The sequence below is a fragment of the Vigna radiata genome, chromosome 1, assembly GCF_000741045.1.
Source record: "Vigna radiata var. radiata cultivar VC1973A chromosome 1, Vradiata_ver6, whole genome shotgun sequence".
Lineage (NCBI taxonomy): Eukaryota > Viridiplantae > Streptophyta > Magnoliopsida > Fabales > Fabaceae > Vigna > Vigna radiata.
Window position 1 is genome coordinate 10,151,093 of NC_028351.1, and position 26,040 is coordinate 10,177,132.

A 26,040-nucleotide genomic window follows, 5' to 3' on the forward strand; every position below is an offset into this window, starting at 1 on the left:
TTTTAAATGCAAAAGTAATTTAGAAATACACTAAGAAAATAGGTAAAAATGAATTAGAAGACTTATTATAAATATAAGATTGCTATAGTTTTTTAAAATAACTAATTTTAAATATAATATTTTAATTAAATTAAATATCCATTGATTTTTTGTAATAAATAATCTATTCTAGAAAATTACTTGATCATATATATATATATATATATATATATATATATATATATATATATATAATAAAAAATTCAAAAATAGAAAAGGTATGATAATGTAAAAAAAAGTGAGTTGTTTCATTCTGTATTTTCAAATTCCAAAAAATAGTTTTAAAAGTTGCATTTTTTTTCAGATTTCAAATGATAAAGAAAATGAAAAATCTTTTTTTGAATTTTAAAATTCAATAAAAAAATAAATCTTTCGTTAGATGGAAGAATTTTTTTTTTATTAAATTTCAAAATTTAATAAAATCTTAATAAATCTTTTATCAAATTTTAAAATTTAATGAGGAAAAAATCTTTCATTTGAAATAAAATAAAACACAAAAAAATGAAAAATAAATTTTTTTGAAGTGTAGAAAACAGTTTTGAAATTTTAAAAAAAATTTAAGATGCAAGGTTAAATGATTATTGCAAAAATCCAAAGTTTGGCCAATGTGCTTATCTATGCACAATTATGACCCAATTATCATGTTTGAAAATTTAATTTGTTTTAAATTTTATTTTATACTAAGTGTGTTATATTAGGATGCCAATTAGTGGTTAAATATTACGGCACAAAATAATTTAAACTATATTATCAATTTAACATATGATTTTATATTCATACAATAGACAGTAGAATCTCCAAACATGTGAGTGCTCCAATGATAGAAAATTATCCCAACAAAGTCAAACACTGTTTTTACCTGTAATAATTAAAATGACTCATACAATACAATTCAAAGCAGAGGAAGATCAATGTGTCTGACTTTATCAGTCATCAGCGTTGATCAAAGAGTAATAGATATTTAACAAGTTTATGCTTGTTTTTCTTCATCAGAACTCCTTCATTATCACTAATATTAACCTTATACTGAAAATTTGGCAGTAAAAGAATACAATTGAAACTACACATATATTAGGTAATGGTACAAGAAGAATTCTCATTTTAGAGAGTACTTAGGATTTTAAAAAATACAAGGATTATTTTCAGTCTTTTGAACAACAATCATCTAGGCTAACACCATACAGTTTGTCAGAAGAAAACAAAACTTATTGATATCTTCAATCAGTAAGATTTCATATATCCAGCTTCATATTCCGTTGATCAGAGCCTCAGCAACTACAAGAATTATGCACATGAAATGAAAGAATAATGACTGTGATTTTCTGTTTTTCACCTCCTTTCACCTGCACCTGAACAACACAGGTGTTATTAAGTAATCAATATATTCAAAACTAAATAACATGCCCTAATAATCAACATATACACTAAAAGCAGATCAACTAATTTTCATCATTACCCAAGTCCCCAAATCAAATTAAAGTGTGACAATTTTGAGATTTACCAATTAAAATACAATATATCACAATGTTATACAGATGGATAAATCATGCATAAAAGAAGTATTCACTAAGTAGTTCCTACCAAACAGTTGCATTACTATCTCACAAGCTCCCAGTCCTCTTTTGACATGTCATAAATTTCAACACGACCATCCTCAAACATGATCTGCAAAAGCAAAAATAAATACATATTCATATTTGATCACAAGTTTCATCTAAATTTTCAAAATCCAGACAAAGAAATCCCTTACTGAATGTTTTCGAGAATGTTCATCAAACCTTTTAATGACTCCAAACCTGCAGCATTTTAAGAATGAAAATGATTAAGGATATACATACATAAACTTCAGAAGACACAGTGCCACAACTAATAAAGGGACAATTTTACCATACCTCTCATTTTCAAAGCTTTTTATTCTAATAACTTCACCAATGCAATTGTGTAAGCATTTTCGGTGGTTAACACGAGAACCTCCTGAAAAACCAAGTGCAACAGGGAAAGGGGTATTTTATATATCGAAGATAAATTAAAAGAGGAACTGATCACAGATTTTATGCACATTTACTTTCAGAAGAAAAAAAATAGTAAATAACTAACAAAACAAAAAAGCAAACCTACCAATTTGCAAGCGTCCATTCTGATAAACCTGTCGAGACAAAAGTACACAATTAGTCAGCAACACAGATACTGAGTTCAGTAGAAGTGATTATGCTAATTAAGTATTATGGAATGTGCTCAGTGGTTGAAGTTTTTATTCTCTCCCTTTTGAATGGCTAGCTTTTGTGGTGTAGTTCACCAAGGCTCCAATTGATTGGTATTAGAGGCAGTTGTCATATATCTCAAAAAGGTTACCAACAAAGAAGTTGAGTGAAGTGTCATAGAGTGAATCACTGTCTCTCTAAGAAGAGTACAATGATAGGACTTTTGGTTTTCCCTCCTTAACACAGTAGTAAAATATGTAGTGTTTGGTTCCTACCCTTATCAATTTTCCTAAAGTTCTTATCAGCATCTAAAACAACTTTAAGTTGTTAGTTTGTTAGGGTTTGTTTGGATGAGCTTCTCCATAAGCTCTTTTAGAGAAGAAAAAGATAAATTTAACTTTTTCATAAAATAAAATTACCTTATGCACAAGTTAAAACATATAAAAAGTAGAACAACTATACAGGAAAATTTCTACAAATTAAGCTCAGGAAGAAGTTTATTTCAATTTTTCTTCCTATTTTCCTCTCATGGAACTTATGGAAATGAATTTCAATGAACTCAGTTTCTTTTCTCTGATTCTCTATTCAGCAATAAATTTTCTCTATTTGTTGTTATAAGATAATTTATGAATGCTCATATTTGCAATACTTCTTATTCCCGTGGTAGAAGGAGGGTATCTTACATTTCCAAGGAGGAGGAAGTTACTTTCTACATGTCTACCCAATCAATTTTTCCACCTTTTTCTTTCAAATTTTAATTAATTTGTAAAAATGCTAAATACCAACCAAATGGAGAATTGACATCAATTAGGGTTTCAAATAGTGTGCAATAGCAGCAGAGCAGAGTGGCTAAGAGCCACTACAAGGGCTGCTACAGGGGAGCAAATTTCTGTAACCTGGTAAATGATCAAATAGCAGGCTGAACAGCAATGGCGGCAGTCATAATGGCAGTGCTATGTGTTGGTTGCAAGAAAACCCTCTGAATTGAGACATTACAGATACTTCTCATGGGGTTATTTTTGGGATTGCAACTTCCAAAATATAAAATGATAAAGACCTTTTGACTTTGATTAGCATTTAAATGTTCTGTTCAAGATACCTATAAGACCTTTTATTGTTAATTATCAATATCATAATTTTTTAGAGTTTATATGTAAATAGCTATAATTAAATAAATTTAGAAGAGTGACCATTCCACTGTCCACTATCCTCCCTCTATAGTGTCAGCACCACTATGGATTGTTTTCAAAACACCAGAATTTAAGCTCAAGTTTTTAGAGATGAGAAAATTGAAAAATCACAGAAAATTATGCAAGAACCAGGATGCTGTATGCTTTTAGGCATATAAATTGTTGACACAGAAGAAAAAGTAAAAGTAATGCAAGTACCAATTACTTAGTGGAGATTCAACTCAAGTTGCTGTATGTTCTTTCAGGCCCTTTCAGGCCCATAACTTGGTGAAACAGAGAAAAAACAAAATGTAACCGATTACTCAGAGGAGATTCACCTCACAGTACTGTATGCTTTTAGGAGTATAATTCAGTGACAGAGAGAAGAAAAAAGCAAAATGTTGTGAGGACAAGTGTCGATGCATAATTTCAGACCATATGAAGCCATTTTGTGAAAGGTATTGCACTCAACCCAGTTCAATGTTGTAAAATTGTTCCTTTAGTGTTTAAATTGGTATTGACTAAGGGATTTCCTAACGAACAGTTTTGACATGTTTTTGGCATTCACCAACTTAAGAGAGGGTAGATTTAGCTCAAAATTTGTCCTCATTGCTTCTTATTATTTCCCTAATTATATACTTGTATTCCTACTAATTCAGAAGTAATATTCACAACTCCACCTCTACCTTTTCTCAAGAATAAGCAATGTCCCATTAAATGAGATGTGAACTCCATTATAAAATTTCATATTTGGAATTTTTTGTATCCACTGTCAAGAGTCAACACATTTAAAAACTTTACTGCAATTCACTATTTGTTTAAATTCACTAATAAGAACTTTATTTTCCTGTTCCATTCATCCAATATACTGTTAGAACTGTCTGCTAATCATCATACCAAAAAAGCCATACCCTAACAATTCATTTAGTCACACCTAAGAGCCTTGTGTGGTGGCTAAACTCAGCATTATTAATCCTCCTGTTACCCCTTTACCTCTAATTCTTGTAGAAAATAATGTAGTTTGTTCTTTTATAGTTTTTTAATATGCAGCACTGAAATGACAGACTTACGGACCTAATAATAAGTTACCAACATAAACCCAATTCAAAAAAATGCTATATCATTGCTTCTTGAGCTTATGATTAGGAAAATTGTGATCCAGGACTAACCACCATTCACAAATAAAATCTGAACAAGTCACTGGAATAATCTAGGTTATAATTAAAGTTTCATGGAGATTAGAGAGAGAAGCATAATTAGAATGGTTATTTTTCATGAGAAGCTGAAGTCACCTGGTATGCAACTAATTTTAATGCAGCATCTGAAGACACTTTAGGCTTCGTAGGTCGAACACCCAATTTACGCCTACATGCAGCAGCACCACAGTGGCAATCTTGATCTGCACCAAATTGAACAAACCTGCAACGTAGTTAGAAACATCCCAGCCAGCCAGAGTCATGTTGGTAGCATAACTCAGGAGAAGCCAACACCACCAAAACTTAAAGGGTGAGCAAAGAACAGGTAAGTGCTCATACTGGTAATCGTAAGTCAGATGCTCGCCCTTTTGTATGTCACGAGTTGCAAATATGCCAATTCTTGTTTCACCATCAATTATCCTTAAAAATGGAGAAAAAAATTGCACGTTACAGGAATGTATAAATCCTGCAGCAGCAGCATCATACAAATAAAAAAAATAGTAACCAACCATTTCTGCATCTCAGTATTTGGACAGCAACTATGGTTGATGTATCTTGATTTGTTTCCCTTATATGTTGCATCTATCACCATATCTCGATTGATTTCACATAAGTAGAAATTCGTTTCACCACGGTGTTTCATGTTCCAAAGCCTTTCCTCACATGTTCTGTCATCAATGACTGTAGAGAAAAGAGAACAGTCGTAAGTAGCTTTCAGAGTAGTTAAGTAAAAACTCACTTTATAAATATTGATAGGAAAATAATCACCTTCTCCAACATATTCTATAACAAACTCCCCATGTTTGATATCTTCATCCGCCACAATTCCAGAACCACATTTCTCAGTCTACAGAATGTTAAATCTCAGCATGTCAAGTGTAGATATTTGACGAGAAAATGCTAGTGATTATACAAATTCAAATAATCTAACTAGAATAAAGACACATCTATCTATGAGGACAAAAATAAAGTATTGTGATGATAGAAAAGTGGTGGAGATAGTGGGGGGGAGAATGAGGACACTAAAAAAGGAATATAGTTATTTCAAATTTTCAAAGTTACTTTTATGAATGTAAATATTTTTATTAGTTTCTTTAGCAAAATTGAATAGAATAAGGCTAAAGAACTTTCAAGACAAAAATGTAAAGAAACACACAGCAATATAGACCCAAATTAAAACGAAAAACAAGAGCAGCTAAATTACACAACCATGTCAGCAGGACACATGCAAAAATTACCTCACAAGTTTCAATGACCTCTAAACAGAATCTTGATTTTGCTATGAAAAGAAAAATACAGGAATAACTCTTGAGAACTATATTATAACAAAAAAAAATTCTGAGCCAGAAATTTATACCTGAACCAATTTCATCTTTTTCACAGGGCGATTCTGGAACGGTTTGTTAAGACAAGAGCTCCCACATTTACAGCCTGATGAACAGCTAGACAGAAGCATCCTACAGGAACAGTCAACATGATGAGTAAGCTATGACTTAAAATCATGTTGATATACTTACATTTGTAATATTATATGATATAATAAGCAAGTAGAGACTTTATGTTACATAGTAAAACAAAGTACTAGATGCACCTGTAATATCTAGAAACAATAAGCCTTCCAGCCATTTTAAACATCACACAACTTCACAAGGCTAGCAACTCGCATGATTAGTTAAAGAGGTAATAACCCTTCCTATCATGGAACAAGTTCAAGCTATTTCTTAAACTTATGGAAACCAAAGCTACACCATCCCATTCCTTATTGGTTTTTAAGGGAATGCAACATGCTTTTCATGACATGGTAGCTTCGCAAACAATTATTATAAAGGCTTAGATCAAGCAACAATGAGAATATACGGTGCTTCCAACAGTAACCATATTTGATGAACTAAACATGCTTATGAAGAACTTAGTTAACCACACTACACAGCCCATTGAAAAACAAGTACTCAAACAGACACCAAAAATAAATATTTCTGAAAAAAAAAATCAATGATGATTTTGGATGGTTGATTGGCTGCTGACAATAAACTTTATAAAAACAATAAATAATAGAAATAAAGGTAGATTTGGGAACATTACTTAAAGAACATGCAAATGGAATACTTACCCACAGTGGCAATCTCTACCACATACACTAGTAGATCCAGCGGAAGGAGTACAGGAACAGAATATGCCATCATCGTCAAACCGGGATCTTTTGACCTTCTTTGTGAGATATATATCTTAAATTTGTAAAAACAAACAAATATAGACAATTCCCTAAAACTCTAGCCATCTAAACAGACAAACTAAGTAAAACAGGATTGCACAATTTAGAGGTAATTAGGAAATTAAAAACAACTTAAATTCTAGCAGGATCAATACATGCAAATTTACTTATAAACCATACAGCTCTACATGAAAGATACACAGTTACCGTGAACATTTCAGAAGAAGTACAAAGGATACTGCGTTTTATATAGGAGTACTGCATTGGCTTTGATTTATTAAACCAATCAGGAAGTTCAAAGTCAACAGGTTCTCGAAGCTCCTTCAATAACTTGTTGAAAACAGATCCAAAATGAGTCTGCTCAGAATTCTGTTAAACGGAAAGAAAAAAAAAAAAAAAAAAAGGAACTAAGGCAATTCATTCAAAAGGCAAAATTCAAATTGAGTTGACTAACACAATAGCAATGGACTACCACAACAACATATTCTATAAAAATTGAATCTGATACGAAAAGCCATCAAAACCAAAATAAATATTTGATTAAATGAGCCATCTTAACTTAAAAGGACCAACTAAAGATATGGCAATAACTAATCGTAAGTTCATGTTAGTAATTGCTATGCATTTGGCCAATCCCCCAGCATCATCACATAATATTTTAGAGAACTTAAGAGAATGACTGGTCAAGTCAAAGGTATTACAACAACACTAAACAACCTTTTTCATGGCAGGCATGAAATCTGATAGAGTACTTGATATTCCTATGTGATCAACCTGTGTCTCAGTTTCTCAATAGAAGCTCAAACCATAAATCGGATATTGAAAATCAATACCACAAAATCCACATACAAGACTTACTTGATTCCTTCAAAGGCATACTTTGCCTACAAAATGAAGAAAAATGTATCAGCTTTAAGCAAAAGTAAGACACCAAAATTTTTCCCTATGTTGAATTTCCAAAATCAATAAATCAAAATTAGCATCCTCAAACATAGACCTAAAAAATATTTTTTTTCCTACATATGTTAGTGCCATGGCAAACAGAAACTAGATGGGATAAGCAGGCAGAAAGATGATTCAATATTTATTCCTTGACAAGCAAAATTGGGAATTGAAGAACAAAATAATACATAATGAGAAAAACTGAAAAATGAAATTTAAAAAATAAAATAAAACAAATTTATCTGCTAAAACCAACTTTATTTAATTTAAGTTCATAAAGAATCATTACTACCATGGCATCTTAATCTGTTTTGGGAACTCCTCCTGGTGTTACATTAAATAATTTAAAATGAACAGAAAACCTCAGAGTATTTATTTTTCAACCACTAATAATCTGCACTTTATCTGTTAATCAATTTCACAATTTTGAATGCAGAAATAAGAGTCAGTATAAGAGAACTTAAAGAAGTTTAAATTAATAATAAATTGAATAAATTAAGGGGACCCTTACATATACACAGGGTTTGGGTTATACGCACCAGCAAAGATGACCTATATTTGAGGGACTACATCTATCACCCCCCTCTCCCCAACTTGCTATCTGTTGACACTGGAAACTTTCATTCCTTTCAAAATCTTCTCCATTACCTAATCTTTCAACTATTTCATTATCTTGCACTTGACAAGAACTACTCTGATACAGCCAATTGCTCCAATAAACACATTTTTCCCAACAAAAATAAAACAAATAAATAATAAACGAATATCTGTCTCGTTTTAGAGCCCTTCTCACTACTTTTCATTTGCATGGAAGGCAAAGAAAAAAAGAAGAGAGGAAACAAAGTTCTGAAAATTTACAATGGAGTAACAACTAAGAAATCCTACGTTTACAAGTCACAATTATCCTATCCCCCCTTCCTTCTTATGCTTCTCCCTTCTCCCAAACACAAGAAAATTCCTAAGAGGAAAAAAAATACTTTTTTGAAAAATTCAAACTTTTCCCCCCATTTTCCTCACAAATCACAATGTTTTCTCCCCTTATTTCACAAATCACAATTGATATCCTACATTTGGAAATCGCGATTCTCCCCTCCCCCGACCCTCTTGTACCACTTTGCGCTTCGCCCAACCAAGATAAGATCCTCAAAGAAAAAAAATAGCCAAGCAACTGAAAAATTCAAACTTTTTCCTGCCCCAGATTTATAATTAAACACAGAAGAGTGAGGAAGCCAGCGAAGAACATGAATTAAACTAAACAGAGAAACATAACAAGAAGCAGGAAACACAAACAGCGTTTGCAAGAAAAAACAAAATTTGGCTTAAACCCATGAAAGAAATTGTGGCGAATGGTAGTAAGTACAGTGTAAAAAGTTAAGAAGTACAAAAGGGTTGGAATAAAATCAGTGAGAATTCAAAAGACATTCGTAGAAGCAGAACAAGTACAGTAAGAAGAGGGGCAAAATGGGAAATATGTGCACAATCCAAGACAAGAAGAAGAGAAAACCTGAGATGGGTTTGGTGAAGAGCAAAGTGAGATTGGAAACGAAATGGAATTGACGGTGCGAATGTATATTTACACACATATATGTGTCTGTCTGTATATATATTTGACAAACTCAAAAAACTGTCAAAGCGCTTCTTGGTTGAATCTCAGTAGAAAGCTTTAAAACTTCAAAAATCTACTTCTCAGAACTTAGCCACCACAATAGGGTTCTGTCTTTTTTAATTATATATATTTAATGCTACTTAACTTTATAATAATAATAATAATAAATGTTTTGATTTCATCCAATATTTAATTTTGGAAACATGTTTCATTTTATGTTGTAATTAGTCAAATTGATTTTTTTAATAATACTTCAAACCAATATATAAGTTAAGGATTCAATTAATTACAATTATACTTTTTTTTCATATTAGAAAATTAAAATAGTTAAAGAAAATTTGAATAGCAGATAAAAATTGAAAGAATATCAAAACTACAATGTATACATATTGATTTGAAAAGAACGGTAGACAAATTATATTAATATAAAGATTATTTTCTTTGAGCGAAATAATATAAACGATTTTTCTCGGAAGTTTAATTATAATATATTTTATGGAATTTATAAAATGCTATAACTAATATGAAAGTAAATAAATTTACTGTTATAAAATATAGGATGTGTTGAACTTATGGAACGGACACTCACCATGAATGATGCATGAATAATGTTCTAATTTTTCATGTTCAAATTTTAAAAACACAAAAATTACTATATTATTTATTTATTTAATAAAAACACTGATGTTTTTGTTTAAACTTCTGAAAATATTATAGAATATGAAATTATCATCGACAAGTTTTCTTAGTAACTTCAAAAAATAGTGTTTGGAAACAAAGGTACTTTTGAGCATCTTCATATACAAAAATGCCTTTTTAATTAGTTCAAAACATAGATAAATAGTCTTTTTAATCATAAAAAAAAAATCTTAAATAGGGTGGCAATAATAAACACTCCACCACTATCATTTTTAGTTCTTTAAACCCTTTTAGTTATTTTATGTTGTATTAAATTCAAAGTTAAATATTGGTTGAAAAAACATGACAATTTTGAATGAAAAAAATATAATTTTTAGGCTAATTCAATATATAATTTTTATTTAAAAGAGAGAAATAAATTATAATATTATGAAAAAAAAAGGAAAATTTAAAGTTTTTGTTGAATTTTAATGTTATTTTGTTTTCACTGAATCTTTAAAATACACTGATATTAATATATTAGAAAAAAAATAATATAGTTTGAAACATTAAAATTAATATTCAATACATCTTGAAAGATATATAAAAACATACAAAAAGAAACTCTAATTTTGAAAAAGAAAAATATGTAAAATAATTTAATCTATGTAAAGGGGAGATTGTGGACCCTTTAAAACATTTAAAGTCTTCCCTCCAATCAATCAACATGCAAGCTACAGATAGTTCATTACATTGTTTTTATGATTTAAGCTTTTTTTTGTCTCTAAGTTATGAGCGGATGTTCAGTTTAGTTTCCGCTTTTAAAAATGTAAACCTTTTATTTTATTCCTAAGTTATAAAAAATGTATTAAATAAGTCCTTTTTTTATGTTTATGGTCAAAGTACAAATAGTAATATAAAGTGTTGTTATTATTAATAAACAAATCAGAGTATTAAGAAACAAATCAGAATAATCTAAAGATGTAACAGTTGGTAAGAAACAACCAAAAGCAGTATTTTAAGTCAAAAAATGACTCATTTGATACATTTTTTATAACTTAGGAATAAAATAAAAGGTTTACATTTTTAAAAGCGATAACTAAACTGAACATCCGCTCATAACTTAGGGACCAAAAAGAGATTTAAACTTATTTTTATCCATATATTCTACTTTGCCTTTGTCAAAAGGAATGAACTTTTATGGTTATGCTTTTACTCCATTAGACCAATAACAAGAACATAAAAAACATGATTTTGTGTGTTTAAATAATGATATTTTGATAATATATTTTTACTACGTTTTAACATTATTTACGTATCATTTTGTTATTGATTCTTATTATTATTTATGATTATTATTATTATTAATTGTGAAGTAATTTTGAATCAATCATAAGATGACATATAAATAATGTTAAGATGTTGTTAAAAAAATTGTTGTTAAAGTATATTATTTCTGTATTTATCAATTGCCGAACTAAATAAACCTGATTTAGGATTTTTGTCTTATACTTCGAAATATAAAATAAAAGATATTGGAGGTGGTGGAAAAAAAATAAAAATTATTACATAAATTAGTTAAGTTTCCATTAATTTCTTTTATGTATATGAGGTTTTAAGTGATTTATGATATAATTTTATTTTTATAAAAAAGAAAAACTAAGGTGGTAATCTTTATATTTCAAAAATAGATAATGATATTTAGATAATATTTAAATATTATCTATATATTATTTTGTGATTAGTTTAAAATTATTTTATAATTAATAATAATAATTATAAATATTATCATAAATAAATCATATAATAACACGTAAATAATATTAAAATATTATAAAAAAATATTGTTTAAATATTATTTTAATCCACAATGTTTTACTTTCATCGTTAGTTGTAGAATCTACAAAGAACACAGCTGGTACTGTAGCATGCATAAGACGACAGACTTAGTAACTGCCATGTGTTTGTAATACACAAAAATTTTGCAATTAAAGACAACAAAGTTTTAAGTTGAAATCTCGATGTTTGTGAAATCAATTGGAATCCCTTTTCAATTGAAAAATTATTGTGCGTGGGAGGACGAGATGATAGACTTTGAAATAGTGTATAATTTTAAAAATTAATTTACTTAAAAATTTAGATACTTCTAATTAATTTTAATAAAATGTTTTGTGTATTATGCATCCTAAATTTTTATATTTTAATTAATATTTATTGTTTGATGTTTTTTTTATATGATTGTTGTTGTGTTTTGTTATCTTATTTTTTTGTTTTCACTAAATATAAGATTTTGTGATTAATGTAGAATGATATTATATTAAATGTAAAATAATAAGTTATCTTTATTTTTTTAATTAAATTCTTGATAATGAAATTACGACTTTTATATCATTATTTATAAAATTATTCTCATCGTGATGAATTTTTTGATAAAAATTACTAAATAGACAAAATATCAATTAAGATGAATCTAATTCACACACAAATAGTTGATATCTTATTCAATTTAAAAATCTTAAAATAATAATAAGTTTATGAATTTTTTATATAAAACTTTATCATATTTAAAGTAAAACTTAAACTCATAATTAAATTATTAAAACTTTATCATGAGGTGATTATCACAATTCATTCCTATCTATCACATTTTAAGAAAAACAATAAGTTAATTGTTTTATTCTAAGTATGTTTTATTCTAAGTATGATATGTTTTTGTTAATGGCAAAACGTCATAATTTTTAAAAAAAATAAATAAATAAGATGACACATATTGAGACCTTTGTGAATTTTTTTTTTAAAGATAAGAAGACTACTTTGAATAAACGTCCTGATTCGAATAATCAAAATAAATATTAAATCTATTATTATTTAAATGGATAATTCTTCGTTAATTAAGTATAGTTAATATTTGATTTTTTTTCAATTAAATATAGGATAGAAATGAGGATTGATACCTATATTTGTCCTTATAATGTCATAATATCCTTTCACATCCTTATTCCTATCATAATTTAAATTACTAAAACAGTTTATATTAACTTTTAGGTTAAAAAAAATATTTATTGAAAAAAAAACTAACTTTAAATTAGAATATTTTAATAATTTTAAAATTTAATTTAAAATATAAAAGTAGTTATTTTGGTTCACGTGTAGTTATTATTTTTTATTTTAAAAAACTTACTTTTTATTTTATCTTTTATTTTAAAAAATATATAATAAAAGATAATAACTATTTGATCCATAAGATGATAAATAAATAAATAAATTTTTAATTTTTTATTTTAAATTAAATTTTAAATTGACTTTTTTGTAAATAAAAGCTTATTAAAATGTAACAACTAAAAGAAGTCATATATATATATATATATATATATATATATATATATATATATATATATATATATATATATATATAATAGTCAATTTGTATCTTTTTATTTCATTCGTCACATATTCTTGTTTTTTTCTTCTTCGTCTGTTTCATTTATTTTATATTAAAAAATTCATTTACATAACCTTTTGAATGATGTATTATCAATTATATAGTAAATAAAATATTTTTTAAGTAATTTGTGTTGCCTTTTAATATCTTTATTTATTCTTATTTTATTTCACATGACAATATTTATTTTCATTTTTAAGTGTTCAATCACATAAATCTTTCATTTGCTATATAATACAAAATATTTATATTTTCTTTTACTTTTAGTTTTTATTTATTTTAAAAACTTTTATTTTAATAAAATAATTTTTATTATCTCTCGATAGATTGACTAATTCAATATATAAAAAAATATCTTAAATTTATAAAATAATTTTCATCTTATCATAGTCTTATTTATCTATTTGTTTCTCTTTCTTTGATTCCACTCAATAATAATATGATAATTTTTAGGTTTAATCATTCTCATAGTTTCTATTTTCGGTGATTTTTTCAATTAGGTTCCTCATTTTTTTCTTTTTCTCAATTAGGTTCCTATTTTTGAAAAATTGAAGCAATTAGGTTACTGTTGTTAGTTTCGTACTAATACAGTTAAATAGGGTGACACGTGTCATCTCTTGGTTTTTTTGAACCTTTTAAATATATTTTTAATTATTTTTATTTTTATTTTTTATTTTTTATTTTTTTATTTTTTTAAAATTGCCACATGTCAAGTTGACATTGAGCCACGTGGAAATGACAATGTGAGATGGCACTGATAGTGCCACGTGTCACTATCAGACCACGTGTCATTAGATTTGTTCAATTTGATCCCTATATTTTTAATTTGTCTCAATTTGGTCCCTGTATTCTTATTTTTTCTTAATTTAGTCTTATTTTTTTAAAAAACTAAATAATTTTGTTTCTCTCCAAGTTTAAACAAAATTTTATTTGTATATAAATCTCTACAAAGAAATTTATACAAATTAATTTTTTTATTAGAAAAATAAAAAAAATTACAAACTAACATATGACACATTTTTATTTATATAGTAGTAAAGAAATCATTTAACCTAAATAATATGAATGAGTAACCTATAAAAGTTAACATCTCAATAATAAATATTTTTGTGAAGGTAATCTACACAAGTATAGTCTCAATACTTCCTCAACCATTCATAAAAAATTAGAGTTAAATATTTCGATTTGAAATACATTATACTAATAATTTGCTTAACAAAAACAAATTTAAAGACAAAAATTTGGAAAATGTACATACCGCAATTTATTTGGGAAGGAACAAATTTTTTTAAATTTTTAAAAAAATTAGGACTAAATTGAGACAAAATAAAAATATAAGGACCAAATTGGAACAAAATAAAAATACAGGGACCAAATTGAAACAAACGCAATGACGCGTGGTTTGACAGTGACACGTGGCACTGTCAATGCCACCTCACATTACCATTGCTACGTGGCACAATGTCAACTTGACACGTGGCAAAATTTATTTTTAAAAGAAAAAAAAATAAAAAAAAATATAGTTAAAAATATATTTAAAAAATTCAAAAAAATCACGAGCTAACATGTGTCACTCTTTTTAACGGTGTTAGTACGAAACTAACGACAGTGACCTAATTGCTTCAATTTTTCAAAAATAGGGACCCAATTGAGAAAAAGAAAAAATGAGAGACCTAATTGAAAAAAGTCACCGAAAATAGAGACTATCAGAATAATTAAACCTAATTTTTATTTGTTTTTAATATTTTTATTTTTTATTTATTTTTATGATTAAAATACTATTTTGATGATTTTTTATAAGTATTTTTATTTTCCAACTCTTTTTTATACGAGTGATTTTATTATATAATTGTATAAAAACGTTTTATTCACCGTCGTATAATAATTTGATGTCATTATTATCCAACATAAATTAAAGTTTAAAAAATATGAAACATTTGAGCTAAATTTAAATTATTATTAATTAAATCTTTAATTTTGTGCAACTTTGTTTCTACTATAATTTTTATTAGCATATAAAAAATATATTGCATTATAATGTTAATAAATAAAGTAAAGAGACAATTGAAATATTTTTAAACTTGACAATATATATATATTTTTTAATTTTTTTTAATTTTGTCAATTTTGTTTCATTAATATTTGTAAAATTAAAAAATCTTTTGATTATGATAAAATTTTAATTTACATATGTATAATTATGTAATATTTTATATAAATTTTTTCATTTTTATTTTTTTCTCTAAATGTTTAACATCGAAGAAATAAAAATGATTATTTTATTATTAATTATTTAATAATATCATATTTTTTTTCTCATGATTTTCAGTTTTTATTTTTATAAAATTTAATTAATTTATGGGTAGTGACACTACCACACAAATATATTCGTTATCTAATGAAGAAGAGAATGAGACTGTATATATGTATGAGAATACAAATAAAAAGAATGAAAGACTAATGTCAAATAAATATAAAAAATTTGTATGTTAAAGTATCATTTATCAGTGAAATATACAAATTCACAACCTAAACAAATTTTTGTGAACTTTGGGAACCAATCGACAAGTCAATGAAACTCTATTGGATGTTCTTGATATATTCTTGTACTCTTCCTTTCCTGTTGTATCCAATGCATTCTCCAAGTTAAATAAATCTCTATCTGATTCCTTGTATTTCAAAGCTTCAGTTTCATTTACAGCCTGAAAAGGACAGATTTTGAAGTATGAGAAACACTGATTTACAATGCATTATTTTGAGCAGAAAGAAATGTAGTTATCTGTACCCTTACCCCATTGTAGCAATGTAGCGTGCAATCTTTTATACCGTGTAAGTAATCTGTGATCACACACAAAAATGTGACTAAATTTGAGCAAGAACAAAACGTGTTAAGGTTCATATAATTTGTTGTTAATATAGCATTACACAAGGGTTTACTATAGCAGTACCTGAGTATGCTTTGTCCTTGAATATCAGTAAACTGCGAGGCATCAATAAAACAGAGAAAGGGTGATGATCATCAAGCCACTTATCTTTCCCAATCTCAAAATCAGAATCTTTCTCAATATCATCTTGGGAATCCTGTTTGAATCTTGCATGGGGAGTGAAGTCCATGACTACAGGAGATCCAAGTGATAGAATGGCTACTACTGGAAAATAAGCAGGTCCATCTTGATGTGGCTTTAGAATAAGAAAAATCATTAGGAAATAGTTTAATACACACAAATGTACTGTAGAGCTCACTTGTGTTTCAAAACATATAAAAATTTCAAAACAGAAAACACAAAAATCAATGATGAGATGTTACATTACATAGTTTAAAAGGAAGAACAAATGAATGGTCATAAGCAGGGTTGAGGTTCAGGACAAACCATTATGCCTTGATTATGCTGGTATTCGTTGATAAGAACATGGTTCATTGCTGATGGGAACAGCCCAGATTCATCATATATTTTTTGTGTGAGATTTGTTAACCATGGAGGCACTGTATGAGAGAGAGACTTCTGATAAGTTAGCAGCATATTTGGAAAACAACACAAACAAAAGTTACTTGCAGAAGACCAACCTTATTTCATTAACACAATATTATCATGTATTCTCCTCTTTGAAAGTTGGTCAAATTAAAAAATAATCAAGTGGAAAATGATGATCAATGATAACAATGCTTTGATCATCTTCAATTCATTTTCAAAAGTCAAAGCATTTTGCTCACAGAGGAGTGAAGTTCCAGAAACAGCCCCAAAAGTATACACAAAGGCAACAAACATAACACTGATGAACTAAGATGATGACAGAATCATTTAATAACTTTTAGTCTGAACAACAGGAAGTGAATCAACAGAATATACCCGAACTACCCTACTGTTTCTGGTGTGCAAATTCTTTGCATCTTGCAGCAGGTACATAAAAAAGGTAAAGCAAAAGTAACTAAACGACTGGCATAACAGTAAATCTCGGTTGTCACTTTTAGAAACTATCAAAATGCAGGTTTCTCAAGCATAGAGCATAGAGGTTTCTCATATCCAACAAAAAATCATAGCAGGTATTTGTGCAGATAGCATATCTAGATTATAAAAGAATTGCAGATTTCCTGACTTACAAACTTGAGGTAGAAGGCCCTTCTCGTGGACAACACCACCTGCAGTCAACAATCACCAGACAATTTGATAAGGAAAATTTCACTTCAAATTTGCTAAACCTTTATAATTCAATTCATTTTTGACATGTGCATGCTCAAATTATTCAGAGTGTGTTTGGTATGTGGTGTCCTCTTTCCAAGGCATGTTGAACACTGACATGACTCTTAGTCATTGATATTCAACATGTCTTAGTTTATATTCAAAGTTTGACAGTAACTATTTAAAAACCCTGATTCAACCACAACCTTAAAAATTGCCTTGAATGAATACAGCGACTGGTTCTAGTATAGGTACCAATATGAATACCCGTACGATAAAATTTCTAAAACTTAAATATAGAGGATATAGCATACAGAAATATAAAAACATAAACATCAAAGTATTAAAATAAAAAAAGTGAATACCATTTTCATAATATTCTAAGTCAGGTGAGCAAAAATATTTAAGAACTTGGCGTTATCTGTTATGCATGATCAGATACATAACCATGTATTCATACCTAATAAAAACCGGTACCAAGTACATATAGCTGGTATGGGTAACACAATGATTCATAATACATGACAATAACTGAGTAGATAAGAAAAATGACATAATCATAAATCATATCATCAACTCCCCCAAAACAGCAAAAAATAATCTGCTGGGTATTGCAATACTTATAAGGCAAGTTCAGTTCCCCAATTCACTTTTTTCTCCATGATTCATTCTTTCTCAACTCCAACCTCCCAAAAGTTTGCCAAAAAACCATTTAACTCTATATCTGTATATTCTACAAAAAAAGCATAGAAAAAGGAAATTAAAAAGTGACGAATCATACCCCAATTCTGAAGCCTTCTATTCTTTAACATCTTCCACTTTGATGCAGGGGCTTCATAAATCTAACAACAGGCAGAAACCCCATCATTAAAAATATGAATATTTAAGGAACATTAAATAGAACAATGAGAAGCAGAATGAGAGTGAGTACTACGTTGTTTAGAAGAAGGCTTTGGTCACTGTCCGTGATGAAGTCAGGAACGTAGAAGAGAGTTGGCAAAGACCCAACTTTGTAATGACCCAAATTCTCTTTTTCCTCCATTACTCTCTGGCAAATCAAGGTTTTTCGATGTCTTCAAAAAGTAAATAAAAAGAAACTTTATCACAACAGTGTGTTGGCAATAAGCATGCTAAATATTTAATCAATTATACACATAAAGGGAAAAGGGTTTTATAGTTTGAGAGAGCGGGAAAGAGAGAACCTGCTGGGCCTGCCGGAGGTGCGGTGGCAGCGGCGGAGAGGAGATAGTCGTTCGAGTTTGGACGGTGGGTGAATTGAAGAATCTCAGCTTTACACAAATGCAACAAATAAATAAAGATGATAAATTATTCTCCAAATATATATCTTTTAATTATATATATCTTTTAGTTATATTGATAATGTTTTAACACTGCCGTTTTAAATATTTAATTAAATGATTTTTATTATTTATTTTAATGAAAAGAATTATAGGAATAGTATTTTTTAAAGATAATTAACAGAGTAATTAAACCTTATTTAGTTAATTTCATCCCTATGATGTATGATTTGCGATAAAAATGATCAAAATTTAAAAAATTCATTTTTCAATTACATCGTTCCTCCGACCAAACCGTTGTTAAGGTTCCATTAACAGAGCATGATTTTGCTTTCGGAGCCATGCTAAGGGTCTAACAATGGCACACAGAACCCTCTTCAGACCAACTTTCATTCTCACACTCCACAAAATGCCCATTTCAGTTTCATACCGCTCATTTCGCCCCTCTCAACAACAACCCTTTTCCTTCCTCAACGCTCACCGAATCCCACTTCCTGCAACAGCAAGAACAACCAGCAACACTCACACCCACTTATGGTGCTCTAATTTCGGCACCAATACGACAATTGAGGGTTCAGAAAAATGTTACCTTTACCTCACGGATGATGATTTGATGCGGCAGTGCGAGATGGATACCTTCAAGGCCTCAGGACCTGGTGGTCAACACCGTAACAAGCGCGAGTCCGCAGTGCGCCTCAAACACCTCCCCACAGGAATCATTGCTCAGGTTTTTCCCCTTTCCACCCTCAAAATCTCATCTTGCTTCATTTCATGTCATGGGATTGTTGTTGCATCATTTGTTGCTTGTTTAGGCTTCAGAGGACCGCTCCCAGCACAAGAACCGCGCTTCTGCGTTGAATCGCCTTCGCTCTCTTATTGCACTCAAAGGTATCCCTTTAACTGTTTGTGTTGGTAACCAGAGAGGATGTGAAGGATATATAGATAATAGGAATTAGCTAAATAAAGAGTATGCGCAGAAGGTAACATGTTGAACTGATAAAAGATTAAAAAATGTACATGGTGCTCTTATACATGATATATTACACTGGGCATTAACTAATCCCAACAAATTCACTATAAGTTACTTACTCTGATAGAATTTTACACTTATACTAGTTTGTTTGTATGCTGTTCCTAGTTTGATTGTTTGATTCATTCCTTGTTTCTTGTGTCACATTGCAATTTGCACGTAATGAATCAGCTGGTTGACAAAATTTTTGCGTAAGACTGCTGTGCTCAAGTTGAGTGCACTAGTTACGTGTGAGTAAACCCTCTCTCTGGCTTGTTTGATTAAGTTTTACCAAAGGACAAGCTTTTGACGTTGTTGTTCTTATCATGTGAGTCGACTGAGTTGACCTTTCAATTTTAATGGAAAAAATGAGAAATGTTTGTAATGTGCTTGGCTAAAATTGATTGGGATCCATATAATTTTGTAGGTCTCCCTTCTTATTTATTAAGATTCACTTTTGATTTTACAGTTTTTAATAATTTTAACTAATAATAAAGGGTTAGAAAGATCGTATTAGACATTGTATTGCTAGTACTCCTATTGGATAATAGCATAAAAAACTTGTAAGGAGTTGCAATTAAGTGCTATTGTCCTTTACTTTGGAAATCACAGTTCTTTCTGTGGATTTAAATGACTTGAAGTTTTACCGAAGTTAGGGACTAAAGAGTGGGAACATAGAGTTTCAAGAACTAGAGTGAGAGTTTACGCAAGAATTTATCTTAGTCTGAAATATATATGGTTTTACTGATAATTAACTACTGAAAGAAGGGAATGGCTCAGAGATCCCCCTTGTTCACGTAATGAATTGGGTACCAATGAAGTTGGATCAGAGATCAATCTGGCTAAGTGGCACAATTTGATTGGTTCAACTAGTTAAATTGGTGCTCGTTGAACATGAATCATTTGAACCAGGTAACTTATTTAAGTAAAATCAGACTGAATATATACTTGTCCACAGTAGGACTGATTGAACTGACAGCTTTGGTCTGTGGTTCCCAACATTGACTTTCAAGTGCTATGGGAATAGTTTTTATTTTCCTCCCTTTTCATATTCAGGATGTATTTTGCCATGAGATAAACAATCTTTTTGTTTATAGTAAGCAATTTGCAATCTTTTCTGACAGATAGCATGTTATTTTCTTGATTTAGTCAGGAAAACGGTGGATCTTGATCCTTATTCACCGCCTCGAGAGCTTCTTCAGATACTTCCTCCCAAATCATCTATTAGAGGGTCAGATTGTGGTCCACAGATTGGACCTAATAACCCAAAATTTGCATTGGTATGTTGTTAGAGGCATTTGTCTCTCTGCCCCTTACCTTTTATTTATTTCTTCTTTATTTAATTATATAATCATTCAGCTAGTTAAAATTTAAAACTTACTTGCAGCTGAACTATGTCTGCTTATGGTCCTTCTGACAGGGAATGCAAGCTCTTTTGGATCTCATTTTTGCAGTTGAGGGGTCTGTCTCGGAAGCTGCAAAGTATCTTGGGTATTTGATATTTTTATTAAGTATGAGTTTCTTGGGCTGTTTTCAAGCACATGGACCTCGTTGGTTACTGTGATCGTGGCATTCAAGATTTATAATTTTTTTATTTAGAGGGTTACTTTTGGGGTGAACAAATGCCTATTACTACTTATGTGAATAATTGTTACTACTTTCTAATGAATATATGCTCAAAGATTTTATGATTGGTACACAAGTTGACAAAGAAAAGACACAGCAGTTTCACTATTCTCGTTTAACTGAAATATTTGCCCTTTTATTCTAGGCTAACGTGAGATGTTTATTTTAATTACTGGCCTACCTATTAATTTGTTAAAAACTTTTCTTTAATTGTTTTGTTGTTTATTAATTCTATTGCAGGTTATCCACAGGGGCACTGTCTCGGTTAATCCTATCTGATGATTCACTTAGAAAGGAAGTAAATGATCTGCGGGCATCAAAGGTATACCTTGTGAGAGATTCTCTTGAACGATACCTGTACTTTATCTAATCACGTAATACTTTATTTAATAAGTGGTTACATAAAATGAAATGCATTTCAGATGGGATTGTTAGCACCCAATTCCCGATTAGGAAAAATAAGGAGCGGCCCAAGGAATCAAGTGGGCAAGCCCCTGTTAGCTACTAATTAGGCCTTTATACTTGATTAGACCATGTTAGTAAAAGAGTAAAAGTGTAAAACTGCTAAACTCAGTTTATTAGTTAGATTGTGAATGCTATCAATAGAGGCCAGGACATGTAAAGTGAGTTAGTTAATCAATGAGTTTTTTGGGTGGGAGAGACTAGATTCTTGAACTCACGGAGGCTTTTGTAGCAACACATTCTTGCTCATCTTCACTTTGGATCCCACTGATTTAGTAGGAGAAAAATATTCAATCTCTACGTTTTGAAACAGTGTGTATCAAGGACCTGTTTTTATGATATGTTCAGATTAAAATATGCACAATAAACTGTTTTTCTCATAACAATATGTAAATATTATATGTTGTAATTTTCTTTCTATTTGTTAGGAGACGAGAGAGTTGGATATGATTGACGTGGGTAGTTACAATCTCGATAGAAATTCTGTTATAAATGATACATTGTATATCAATTGGTTATCTTAAAATTTGAATTTTGGCCTATTAACTGTGAGAACTCTAATACTTCAACTTATACCAAAGACTAAAATATTTACGGATGATTTGATAATGATTGTATGCAAGCAACTTGATAGGTCCAACAATAATCACTAAGATAGATGTTGATATCATTTCATAATTAAGTTTAAGTCTAATTTGCATATGCTGCTTTAGTCTCCGTTGATCTTGTGATCTTCAACAGGTTATGTAAGGTTGTCTTCAAACAATCTGTTTAAAGTTTTTGAAGCTTTTGACAGAAACCAGTTGTCTGATTTTTTCTGTGAGAAGCTGATATTGTATGTGCTGTAACATGTGTTCATTTACATTTTGCTAGGGGCTTTTTTCTGTACAAAATTTTGTATTAGATTCATTAATCAATAGTTTGCATAGAAGGATATTATTGGGTGATTGATTGATTTTTACACCTGGAGAAATTAGTTTTTAGCTTGATATAGCTTCGATCCTAATTTTTAAAATCCTTGGAAATCTTGTAATTAATTGGGGGAGACTTGCACAAAATTAAATGTAGGTAGAAACTGTTTGAAGATGAGTATCTTTCACACTTCAAGTTCAAGCATCAAATATGGGTGGATGTGTAATAAGTGGTAACTGGTAGCCAGTGATAACTGGCCACCAATAAAGAAGTTTTCGTTTTTGTCCTTTTTTTTAAACTTTATTTGTATGTGCCAAATGCTGAATATTCTTATTCTCGGAAAGACAAATATTCTTACATTTGCTTGGAGGCAAAGATCATATCAGGAAATTGAACATCACAGGATTGTTGTAGTTGTGTGCTCCTGCAAGAAACCTCAGTCCAAATACGATTTAGATATGAAAAACCTTGTGATGGGTTTCTCTTCCATTCATTGGCTCAAAAGGGATACCTGTCTGAATTACTATTGCTATAGGTTAATCTTTCTTTTTTGCCATTGTGAAGGCTCAATTTTCAACGAAGATAATTTAGTTATTTCATTGCTTTGTACCCTGTTGAATGCTGGGAAATGTTTTGAAAATGCAAGGCATAATCTTTGGTTGGGTATCCAACAGTGCATGCTTCCTTATTGGCTATTCTACAACGTTAGTCACTAAACTGCTTTCATATCAGATAATAGTTCTTCTCTGATGGACAAAAAATAAGATATGACTCCATCTTTTTCTTTTCGAATAGTATTGCTATATTTTGTTCTCAGCTTCATGAGAAAGTTCTATATTTATTTTATCTAACTACTTGCAATCTACTTTTTGGAACGTGAACAGGGTATGAAGCCTCTCAAGTAGAAGAAGCTCTCAAGTTTTCATTCCTTATGAAGGTACGATTTATTCCATTTCCTACTAATCACACACACCAACAAATTTGAGTCACCATTTTGGGTATAGTTATATAATAGATAGTGAGAGAGAAAAACTTCATTATCCTTATAAACTGGTCAGATAATGGAAATTATGTTTCTACTAACTGTTATTTTAAATGATACCACCCAAACATTCTGTTAGGTTAGTAGTATTTTTCCCCTAGTCAAATCATAAAAACTTGAATCCTGTTGCAGACTTTAGCTCTTAAACTAAGTGGAAAAGAGAGGATAGATTTTTGTCCAATATTTAGCAAATTCATTATGAAGAACATGTGATTTCCTGGAGTTATTTATGACATTATTTTGTGCAGTTGTTTTTTCCTGTTCAGGCTTCTCATATTGAGATAAGGGGTTCTTTTATTCAGAAGACAAATCTTTGAACCAGTAGGAGATATTTTTCCATCAAAAAGCTGATGTTGGCAATGAAAAATACTGAAGCTGGTGAGAAGAAAGGTGTAATGTGGCTGAATTTTCAGCTTGTGGAAAACTCATTCTTTGAAACTCAATGAGCACGTCGAAAAAGCTGGTGCTTTGAGGTGTGCTGAAGGGAACATTGAGATGACAGAAGATGCATTTATCTGAATATCAGAACTTTTGAAACAATATAAATTTCTTGATATTCTCACACTGCATACAAGTTTTAGTCTCAGTTTTAATGACTATTTTTTCGGTGGAAATGTGAAAGCACCTTTACACTGTCAGTTAGTGGAAAATTATCATTTTGATGATTTTTTAGATAATCAGTGGACCCTTTGAAACATGGTCATTGGAAAAAATCCACGTGAAACTGTTTTAAATTGTTAATATATAATTTATTTTCTCTTTTATTTTTCTCTGTATCAATCATCAAATTAAGTTGACAAGATGAAACACAAAATTTAGGTACTTGTAGCATTTATTTTATGTATATATTCTTTTTTTTTTCTTGATTTTTTTGACTGGGTATGTCTTTTTATTCTTTATTTGTTTATACAGAAACCAGTATCAAATTGTTCCTGGAAGTCATGATTCTAACAATATTTCTTCGAACACTCGATGGCATCCACTAACAAAATGAATATATAACATTTTATTGGATAAGAAACGTACATGTAATCATATTCCTTTGGATTTATCTCTTCCAATTTTACAATAGTGTTGCTTTTCAAAGGAAGACTTGTGAACCCCACCTTGGTTTAATTTCGATACACTTTTTCAGTAAGATAAAATAAAATGAATTAAGACAAAAATCTTTATTTTTTTCTCAAAATATCAAAGGTTTAATACCGCTTTTGGTTCCTAGTTTGGGAGGTTTTGTTCAATATGGTCCTATCTTTTTTTTAGTAACAATTGATCCCACTTTTTGGAAAAACTGTTCAATTGACTCCTTTTTGGTTACGACGTCAATAAGTTTTTTCATGCATTCACCTTTCCAAATGTTATTTTAATAGTCATAACATAATGTTATGTTAAAAATCATGTCATCATCGTATACAATAAGGACTATAATAAACAATTTAAACTTGAATATGGGACCACTATAAACAAAAAGGACTTAATTGAACAGTTTTTTCAAAAGGTGGGATCAATTGTTATGAAAAAAAAAGGTAGAACCATATTGAACAAACCTTCCCAAACTAGGGACCAAAAGTGGTATTAAGCCAAAATCAAATTAATATGTGCATGTAAGCTTTTTAAAAAGTTTATGGATTTCTTTTTCATGAGTTAAAATGTGTAAACAGTAATTTGATATTACTTTTTATCATAGATCATTGAGTGTTATATTGTTATCTATGTTTTATAAATTACATTATTTTTGTTAAAAATGCTTTGAAACCTTTTTTGTTTGGATAAGATTAAGAAGTGTTTTTAAGAATTATAGTTTACAAGAAAAATAATAATATTCAATCTTTAACCAGGTCCAACTGTTTGAGAAATACTGAAATGAGAGTGTATGAAAGATTTGATATATTTCTAGGAAGCCAAAATCTGGTTCCCCCAAACCATGGTTTTAGATGCAGATAAGCATCTCATGCAAAGCATAGTTCTTTTTGCATGTTTTGTTTGGCTTATGCTTAAGTGAAACAGATTTCTGATTACATTTAACTTAAAAAAATTTTAAATAGCTTTGATTTTTCAGAATTCAAAACTCCAAACCAGAAATCAAAACAT

At 29.5% G+C, this 26,040-nt stretch overlaps 3 protein-coding genes across 11 annotated transcripts; 1 reads left to right on the plus strand and 2 right to left on the minus strand.

The window, feature by feature from the left end:
* Window positions 1-931: 931 nt before the first annotated feature.
* On the minus strand, window positions 932-9,443 carry LOC106762940 (histone-lysine N-methyltransferase ASHH3). 6 transcript variants are annotated; one of them, XM_022784462.1, is made up of 15 exons: window positions 9,264-9,443; window positions 7,676-7,701; window positions 7,535-7,578; window positions 7,057-7,186; window positions 6,716-6,830; window positions 5,963-6,062; window positions 5,374-5,452; window positions 5,115-5,286; window positions 4,945-5,025; window positions 4,702-4,828; window positions 2,158-2,185; window positions 1,932-2,013; window positions 1,790-1,835; window positions 1,621-1,704; window positions 932-1,382 (listed from the first exon to the last, which is right to left on the minus strand). In XM_022784462.1, exons 2-14 carry the CDS (start codon window positions 7,692-7,694, stop codon window positions 1,636-1,638), a joined length of 1,092 nt encoding a protein of 363 aa, XP_022640183.1. In that variant the 5' UTR covers window positions 7,695-7,701; window positions 9,264-9,443; the 3' UTR covers window positions 932-1,382; window positions 1,621-1,635. The 6 variants fall into 6 exon arrangements, with proteins under 6 accessions (XP_022640183.1, XP_014502556.1, XP_022640190.1 ...); XM_014647070.2 differs by having other exon boundaries at window positions 932-1,388; window positions 9,264-9,442; XM_022784469.1 differs by having other exon boundaries at window positions 932-1,388; window positions 7,667-7,701; window positions 9,264-9,442.
* A 6,381-nt stretch (window positions 9,444-15,824) lies between these two features.
* LOC106763037 (alpha-ketoglutarate-dependent dioxygenase alkB homolog 6) lies at window positions 15,825-19,611 on the minus strand. 2 transcript variants are annotated; one of them, XM_014647198.2, is made up of 9 exons: window positions 19,491-19,611; window positions 18,806-18,892; window positions 18,538-18,676; window positions 18,385-18,445; window positions 17,525-17,563; window positions 16,797-16,909; window positions 16,374-16,605; window positions 16,217-16,263; window positions 15,825-16,127 (listed from the first exon to the last, which is right to left on the minus strand). In XM_014647198.2, exons 3-9 carry the CDS (start codon window positions 18,643-18,645, stop codon window positions 15,948-15,950), a joined length of 780 nt encoding a protein of 259 aa, XP_014502684.1. In that variant the 5' UTR covers window positions 18,646-18,676; window positions 18,806-18,892; window positions 19,491-19,611; the 3' UTR covers window positions 15,825-15,947. The 2 variants fall into 2 exon arrangements, with proteins under 2 accessions (XP_014502684.1, XP_022640216.1); XM_022784495.1 differs by lacking the exon at window positions 19,491-19,611 and adding an exon at window positions 19,178-19,288.
* LOC106763051 (peptide chain release factor 1) lies at window positions 19,232-24,728 on the plus strand. Of its 3 annotated transcripts, none has more exons than XR_001375858.2 (7): window positions 19,232-19,628; window positions 19,714-19,789; window positions 21,064-21,190; window positions 21,331-21,401; window positions 21,777-21,858; window positions 23,795-23,847; window positions 24,201-24,728. XR_001375858.2 is itself a non-coding variant. In XM_014647218.2 (7 exons), the coding sequence occupies exons 1-6, from the start codon at window positions 19,260-19,262 to the stop codon at window positions 23,813-23,815; spliced, it is 750 nt and encodes a 249-aa protein (XP_014502704.1). In that variant the 5' UTR covers window positions 19,232-19,259; the 3' UTR covers window positions 23,816-23,847; window positions 24,201-24,728. The 3 variants fall into 3 exon arrangements, 2 of the variants coding, with proteins under 2 accessions (XP_014502704.1, XP_014502713.1); XM_014647218.2 differs by having other exon boundaries at window positions 21,060-21,190; XM_014647227.2 differs by lacking the exons at window positions 21,777-21,858; window positions 23,795-23,847; window positions 24,201-24,728 and having other exon boundaries at window positions 21,060-21,190; window positions 21,298-21,401.
* Window positions 24,729-26,040: the final 1,312 nt, after the last annotated feature.